This window comes from Pteropus alecto, unplaced genomic scaffold, assembly GCF_000325575.1.
Source record: "Pteropus alecto unplaced genomic scaffold, ASM32557v1 scaffold186, whole genome shotgun sequence".
Lineage (NCBI taxonomy): Eukaryota > Metazoa > Chordata > Mammalia > Chiroptera > Pteropodidae > Pteropus > Pteropus alecto.
The window spans coordinates 660,974-669,790 of NW_006439190.1; the positions used below are offsets into that span (position 1 = coordinate 660,974).

General features: G+C 40.5%; 1 protein-coding gene across 1 annotated transcript in view; it reads left to right on the forward strand.

The window, feature by feature from the left end:
* Positions 1–6,992, forward strand: part of LONRF2 (LON peptidase N-terminal domain and ring finger 2) — a 50,124-nt gene extending 43,132 nt beyond the window's left edge. The window contains 1 exon segment of the mRNA XM_025049820.1: positions 1,604–6,992. Coding sequence (XP_024905588.1) covers positions 1,604–1,798 — 195 coding nt within the window. The 3' untranslated portion in view covers positions 1,799–6,992.
* Positions 6,993–8,817: the final 1,825 nt, after the last annotated feature.

The following is an 8,817-nucleotide window of genomic DNA, read 5'->3' on the forward strand; positions in this document are numbered from 1 at the left end:
CTGCCTGCAGCCCAGAAAACGCCTCTGCTTTGAGGACCTGTGTAAAGACACCAAACCCACTGCGATGTTCAAGCATAGTCTCCATCCCCAGGCTCTTTGTTTACTTGTGTCTGAGCAGTCCTTCCTGCCATGTAGACCACTGCACTCACAGGCTGTGGGATTTGGGGCGGGGGGCAAAGGGAGATGGTTTCTCCCCAGCAGAGAGGGTTTTAGGTGGTATGTGGGAGGCACTTTTATGCTCAGTCCCTTTCCATTAAGCACGCTGCTCAGTTGTTCCCACTGGAAGATGGCGAGGGAGTCATGAGTCATACAGAAGGTAATTTTTTCCAACATGTGTGCCTCTTCCCTCAGAAGGGAAGTCGGTGCCTTCTCACAGCCACTTGGCTACCCCTGTGCACTTCCACCTCAGTGTCACCCCTAGCCTTTCAGTAGAATCTATCTTCCCCTAAGCTATGGGGGCTCCAGAGTCCACCTTCCTTGGTTCCCAGTTGGGGTTCTGGACTTTTGGGGTGGGACAGAGGGTAATCCAAGACACTGGGAGCAAGGAAGCCTGGGTATCTTGATTCTAGCACCAGGAATTTGAGAATAACTTTATAATTAATTTTTGCTTAGAGCTCAATCCAGAAGTGTCAATTTGCTTATGTGAAATAAAGGCTGTCAGGCTGCATAGTAATCCTTATATATAGTTAATAAAACTCTCTTCTCTCTCTCTCTCTCTCTCTCTCTCTCTCTCTCTCTCTCTCTCACACACACACACACACACACACACATACTAGACTCTGAACAGCACAGGAGTTAAGGGCATCAACTCTCTGTGCAGTCAGAAATCCACATACAACTTTTGACTCCCCCAGAACTTAAGTTGTCCCTTAGTATCTGTTGTCAATTGATTCCAAGACACCCCGCCCCCTATCATGATACTAGAATCTGTTCTAGTCCCTTGTATGAAATGTAGACCAAGGCACACAGTCAGTCTGCCACAACCACACACTCCCACCAAGGATTGAAAACAGTACAGGTATTTATTGAAAAAGATTCACATATAAGTGGACCCAGGCAGTTCAAACCTGTGTTCTTCAAGGGTCAACTTAATAATACATCGTACATATAGATGTTTCATATATATGCACGTTTGTTACATTGATTGTATTATAAGATTAGTTATAATAGTTATAACACTTATACACAAATTTTAACCTTTGTCATATTATGCTTTATATAGAGTTTTTAAAACTTAAGAAACAATAACACAAAAGAGGAGGTAAGAGGAGGTAAAAATTATGGTCTCTTCTGACTGGTGACTTCTCCTTGAAGAACAGAATCAACTAATTAGAATTTCTCCATTTGGTGATGCTTTTCTTTACAAGTTCTTTAGTGAGTTCTCCCACATTTAAATGTGTAACATAAGAATAAAAACTATGTAATTTGAGGGCTGAATGCATTGTGAAGTAGACCTAAATTAGGAGTTGACATTTAATTCTTGCTCATATTTCTGTTGGTGAAACAAAAGATAATATTGGGGGAACAGGCTTGTATTTTAGGCCATAATTTCATGTTTTCCTTTTTTTTTTTCTTTTTTTTCCTTTTTTTTTTTTTTTTGCAGAGCAATCCTAGTGGTCCCACTTGGTCCTGGTCGATCCTGGCAGCGTTGCCATTGGAACGCAAGGCTCAACTGGCTATACTTGGCATGACCTCGCTTAAGGAGCGTCTGCTCGCCATTAGACGAATATTAGTCATCATCACACATAAGATGAATAGTCGGCAAGAGCTGGTTAATAGCAGAGAGAGAAACAATTGATTCTCTTTCCAGTCAAGGTTTCTGGAAGCCCTCGTACTTCCATGAGGATTGCCAAGCATCGACGAGCAGCATCCCATTCATGGCGCTTTGTAAAATGCTTGTTAATAGGTTATGAAATGGAACACTTAGCAAACATTGACTCCTACTTAAAAGTTAAAAGTCTGTGCCTGGTGGAATCTGACTCTGTATAAGGATAGCCTGACATTTGAATGGAGCCAATGGTTGCAAAACAACCTAAGAAAATCTCTTTGAAGCAGATACTTCTGGCTTGCAGTTCCCTGACAGCATGGACGCCACAGGTGGTTTAATGTGGTTTAGGTTTTGCAAGAAAGAAGGACTCCCTCCCCAGCACAGCACCTTGCTACACCTGATGGGAACAGCATGCTTCAGGGGCCAAACAAGAAGAGGGAAGCCACATTTTTATCTGGAAGTAGATTTCTTAGAGCATAGGCTAACTAAAAATTCATTTAGGCTTTGTGTGTCACTGTGAAGTTGTCTTTGAAACTGAGGAATCAAACCAACTGTTCAGCGCAGGAGCCAAAATTAAGCCTTACCCAAGAAGCAGTAGCCACCGGAGAGAACTGTGTTTTATATCCTGCAGTAGTTCAAGATGTTGTAAATTGCGCGTTGTAATCAGGTGTCAACATACAAGAAGGTACACCTGGGATATAGAAATATTTGAGGCCAGTATAGTATTTATACACAATAAAGAGTGAGCCAACATGAGTTAAAACTATGTGCATTGGGATATGAAATGTACAAACCAGCCCTTGAAAGCACACCCTTCCTTGTCTCATGGAGTCAATGCTACTGAGCATTTAGGAAATAGTTATTTTTTTCTACTAGGATTTGGATTAGAAATTAGGCCCATCAGTAAATTTGCATTCACCATCCATCCATTCACTAGTATATACAGATATTAAAAAGCTGCTATGAAATGGGAATCTATGGATTCCAGGAAAATATACCAGGAGGATTTTCAAGGAGTGGGAAGCTGGTATGGGATGTAAATACTCAGCAAGTTTTTCTCCAACATCAACCTAAAAATTGCTTTTTGGCGGGGGCGGGGGTGGGGCGCGCTAATGGTTTCCAATGACCAGAGCAGGTACTATCCATTAAAGAACAATACACATAACTTCCAACCTCTAATGCAACCTCTAATGCATGTTGGTAACATTGATTGGAATAACCATTCGAACCCGACATATAGAACTATTCTCACTGACCTAATGAGCTGGTACGTTTAGTTGGCTTCTTGGACCATGTGGTGGGTGTTCTTAAGTGAAAGGTGACAGGGAGCAACCTACAGATGTGAGTTTCTCTTTATTTATTCAAGGCATAAGATTTTTAAGTTTTAAAAGATATGTCATAATACTAAATGGTAGTTGATCAATTCATCATGCTTTAGAAAGACGTTATAATCGTAATTTTAAAAATCGTAGTTTTTGATAGCTATAATTGAGTTTCATCATGGAGGTTGAAAAATACTATACTCGTGTGACCTAGAAAATTTGATAGTATTTTCCAATCAGATATTTCCAGTGCCTTGCATAATTGTGAATTTTAGATCTCATCTTGAACATGATTTAAAGGCCATTTGGCCAAGTGATTTCTAGAAGATTTTATTCATGTACTGTATTAAAAGTAGTACTCAGCTTTCTTAGGCATTATAAACTAACCTGATCATTTAAAAGAAGAAAACACTTGGTCTAGCATGCCAGAAGACTTGTATTAGAAATGGTTCATGAAAACAGCTATGTGTTGACCAGTCTCTTCCTCTTTTAGGAAGTCTTTTTCTACCTGAAAACCATATCTGGGTAGTTACCATTGCTGTTTTTATTTGGGGAGCCTAAATAACCACGCTGTCATAATTTCTCTAGGATCCTCCCTGAAGTTTCTATACTCAGAGTATTAGGGCTTTTTCCATAACAACCAGGAGCTATAGCTTTCTCAGCCCCACTCTTCAAATGTCATAACTCACATTCTTTAACCAGAACCATTAAGTTATCCCTTCCTGATTCTGTTTGCTTCTTTCTGAGTCATCTTCTGAGTATTCTTATATAAAAGCCTGTTCAGCTGTAATGATGCAGACTGGAGCAACAAAAACCTTTGTTGTTTTTGTTTTTTAAAAACAGAGGGAATGACTGATCACCTCACACTCTGTCCAGGATCCCACCTCCACGTAGTGCAAAGTGGGAGTAGGTGGGTACTTCCTAAGCACTTAGGCTACGTTATTTATTGGGAAGTCAAACCAAGGAAATAATATCCCAAGCCATATTATGAAGGAAGCTTCCTCGTACAAACTTAAGAGACCCAAACACCAGTTTGCTGCAAATCTAGTTAAAGCAGGACAGTGCCCTTTCTTCTCCCTGCCCTGCCAACCACACCACTTTTCTATGGTGGAGATGTCATTTCTAAGGATTTCTCAGAAAATAGTGTAATCTCTCCTTCAAAGTCAGAGCATTCCAGTTTAATTTTACTGAAAATGTTCCAGCACTAAAGCTCTCCTCACATCAGAATAAAAACAGCATCTATTAGAGTAAGGACGGTGCAGGGGGAAACCTTTCCTCAAGTACACACTTGAACTGTGGTACACTCTGCTTGGCATTTCCCTTCACACCCCTAAGTGTCTTGACCCATAATTCTATCTCTGCCTGTGTCTTTGAAATGCAGCTGATACCCTGGCAGGCAGTATTCTGGAAGCCCATGAGATTTTTAGGGTATCATATCTCCTCTGTCCCTGTCTTCAGAAAGTTAGAATATATTTTTTTAAGTTCCTAATGAAAACAATTTAAAAATATAAGTTTTATCCATGTAACCACAATCATTTTTATCAATTTACATATCAAATTTTTGAGTATTATCCCATTTTTATGACCACAAAAGATGTCCTCTCTTTTCTAACTACCCCTTCCCCTCACCCAGACCAAAAAAAAACCAAAAAACAAAAAACAAAACTGTTTAATAAGTTGTATCTCAATTGGCAGTTGTTGTACTCAATATCTCATTGTCTGACTTAGAAGTCATGATTTTTAAGCTGCTTTTTAAAAAGTACTCATCTGTTTCTTCTTCCTTTCTCCTTTTGTGTTGTCTCTTACCGCTTAAATTACTTCAGTTAAATACCACTCTTTAAAATTTAGATGCTATCTATCAAATAGTTAAAAAAAGGAATGTGAAAGATACAAAAAAGATAGCGAAAAATAAATGCAGGTCGTATTTTTTGTTGTTCAAAGCAGGAGATTTTGGTTTTCTCCCAGTACGCCAATAGGACAGGGTGGGGCTGTCCCTGCCTCCCATTTTTAACTCAGGTAGCAGTGGCAGCAAGAAGCCCTTCCTCCTTAGCACTGTCCCTACTGAAAGGCCCCTTCAGGTTCTAGGTCCAAATGAGTGGAGTGAGCTGTGCCAGCCACACACACGAAGGAAACAGCCCTGGCTGTTGCTGGGCATCGCGCCTCTCTACCAGGGCTGGACACTAAGTTCTGAACCATTCACTCCCGAAGGTCTTTTCACTTTTACAGCTCCTCACCCTAACTTATCACCTTAACTTTCACCTTTCAACTGCTAAAAAAACTTTACGAAAATCCCCTGAATCTTATGAAGTAGCTTTTAGTAGTGGATCTGCTCTTATGTGAACATTAGAATATCAAGTATTAGAATATTGCAGTAGCATAAACTAAAGAAGAAATTAAAGTGTCACTATAGCATTCAGTCGAGCTTGAGACATTAGCTCGGATTTGTGCCAGTGCCTTAATTTATAAAGGTGACTGACAATACGGAGAGGTTAATGCTGTTGAAAAAAAGTTTGTTGTTACTGATAGTCCACTGGAAACAGAGGCATGGCGCAACAGGTGGGCCATATGGGGAAGCCCCAGAGCCACTCAGGAAGTAGAAGCAGGACGAAGGGTGGAGACCTTTCGTTGTGTTTCTGTGAGGAAGGCAGAGCAATGGAAGCAGCTTAGAACTGGTGAGGTTGAGTAATGTAATGTTGGTGAACTCTGGGCTCTCAGGGGGTCCCTAGTTGTCTGGTGTCAGTCCTGGGGGATCAGGGCCCAGGAGTATTGGCCCTGCAGTGTCAGTGCTAGGCAGAGAGGGTGGCTCAGAGTGTGGGCTCTGGATTCGTTACTTTTCATGTGAAAGGCGTCCTTCCTGCTATCTCTAAGAATTCAACAGGAAGAACAATCTCTCCCTAGTCAGTAAAAGTGTCACAAAATATGAAAAAAGATACCAACCCACGATTAAACAAGCTTGTTCTAGCATTTTGGCAACAGACTCTCTAAGAGGTCTGTACTCTCCAAATGAGTAGGTATCTCTGCAGAGGGGCGACCCGGGCCTGCGGGCACAGCCCTGTGTGTGCAGAAGCACTGCAGCAGTCCTGCAGCAGAGGGACAGCCCTGCAGAGCAGGGCACCCTGGGCGTGTGACGTCCCGGGAGGAAAGGTCAGACCCAGTCATAACAACACACTGAGGAGGTTTGCCCAGATCATAAGGCTAAGTTGGCATATGTAGCCCTTAGGACAAATGGAGTTTGCCACCTAGATTTTCTCTAGCCTTTCACTTTTAGGGATCATTTGACAACATTGTGTTAGGACCTTCGTTACATAACTACTCTTGTAACTTGAATGGTGTGGTCAAGTATTGCACTGCTAACAGTGTGATCCATGACTGGCTTATCTTACCTCTCATCCAGCTTACTCCATCCCATCCCCAATACACACAATTTTCCCCTGAACTCTGGAGAAAAAAAAAAAAAAAGTTGATAGGTTGTAAAGCTCTATTTGTATATTGCTGTTCCATGCTAATAGGGGATGTGTCATTAGCATCTTGATCTTTAGTCGTGAAATGATTTTATCAGTTAAAAATTTGATGTGTATTTTTTCTATTAGAAGAGCAGGTTTGAACAAGTAAGTTGATATAGATAAACTTAAAAACCATGCTTTTACCTATTTAGCAATAGGCAATGTGTTATTACATTCATATAATGTAGATTGTTCCTCTTGCCTTCCTTTTATTTCCTAAGTTCAAGTCAGGGTTAAAGATGTAAAAACCATATTTGGCATTTCTTGCTGCTTAAGTGAGGGCAGACTGAAATGTTGCAATATTTACTTTGTGTATTCTTGTACTGTTCATTTTCATTCATTGGAATTGTATATCTAATGTGTGATATTTGGAGTAAATAAAACATATGGTGTTGTAAATGTTCTTTAATAAGTAATTTCACCCAAGTAATAGAGTAGAATGACCGGAAATTAGATCGAATTAATGTATAGGATATTGTATTAGTTTTCTATGGCTGCTCCAACCAATTTCCACAGACTTAGTGACTTTAAAAAGCAGGAATTTATTCTCTCACAGTTCTGGAGGTTAGAAGTTCACAATCAAGGTGTCGGCACGGCCACACCTTCTTCAAAGGCCTTGGAAAGAGTTCTGTCTTGTCTCTTCTAGCCGGCAGTCCTTGACATGTGACAGCGTAACTTCATCTCTGTCTCTGTCGTCATCTGGCCTTCCTCCCTGTGTGTATCTGTGTCTGTCACTGAATTTAGGGCCCACCCTAATCCAGCATGATCACATCTTAACTTGATTGTATCTTCGAAGACCTTATTTCCAATGAAGGTCACATTCACAGGTTCTAGATGGATGTGAATTTTAGGGGAACACTCTTCAGCCCAGTACAGATGCGGGGCTGTTCCGGCTTAGTTCATTAGTAGAAAAGTAAGGGAGGAGACTTTGCCTTAAAAACAAAAATTACTTTTTAAGATCAGTTTTATCCAAGGAAGAAAAGATTTTATAACTGAAGCTTGTATAGTTTTTGTGTGTGGGGGGGGGGCGGGGGGAAGGGCAGGGTGAAATAGTACTTCTTAAGGAAAAAAATATAAAATTACAAATACAGAGTTAGGTATGAATATGTGTGTTTATTTAGAATTTTAAAAGGAGTAAATTGAAATTTTTTAAAGCTGGGATACCACACTCATTACAAAATACTTTTTTTTTGGTTGCATATACTGTGATGATCTCTTCTATGACAATTTTTAATTAATCCCTCAAGAGAGAATGGTACTTAAATTCTTTCAGTTTTTACAAGTTGTTGGCAATATCACTTAAATTATTTGGATTGTTGTAAAATTTAGAAAAACCTAAATTGAGATGCTTTTATATAAGAGCTGTAAGACTCAAGAATTTTCCAAGATATCTCATGTAGTGACTAATCTTAAACCGTTCAGCACCATCTAGTAAAACATTCTGTGATGATGGAAATGTTGTTTACCTGTGCTAATCAATACAGTAGACCTCAGCCACAGGTGTCTATTGAGCACGCAAAATACGCTTAGAGTGGCTGGGGAACTGAATTTTTAAATTAAATTAAATTTTAACCCTTGACTTTTTACCCAGAAATCTGCCCACTCTCAGCCCTGTGGCCCATCTCAGTGCCCTCCCTGGGCCTCCCTGCAGACCCAGTGACTGTGTCAGCAGACTGGGGCCTGAGCCAGGGAATTTGGTGAAACTAACCAAGGATGTGGAGGTATGAAAAAAATTGTCTGCCTCACCCACCTGTGTGTGCTGAGAATGGCTATTGAATCAAGTTTAAGAAAGAAAAAGCGTGTGGTTGCAGAGCAGCTTTCTTTTTATACTCTGAAGATGTGAGATCTTTTTCTTACTTTGAGCAGGAAGTCAGATGTATCAGTCAGGGTAGATTACATGGTGCGACCCCCTACCCAATCTCATTGTCTTTTAACAGCAAATGTTTATTTTTTACTTACATGCCATATCTGTCCATAGTGGGCACCAGTGATATATGTGGCCCAGGTCCCCTTCAGTGCAAGACTAGTGGCCTCACCTGCTGGGAGAGCTTTTGACTGTCAGTTTCTTTAGAGAACCACCTCACCCAAAGTTACATGCCTTCCTGGGGAAACTCACATTCAGTGACTGATCAAAGTAATAGAGTGCAATTGTGTCCACAGTACATACAGTTGAGTGTCTCCCTTTGTCTCCTTGTCTTCCTTGCCTAGATATGACTCCCACAGG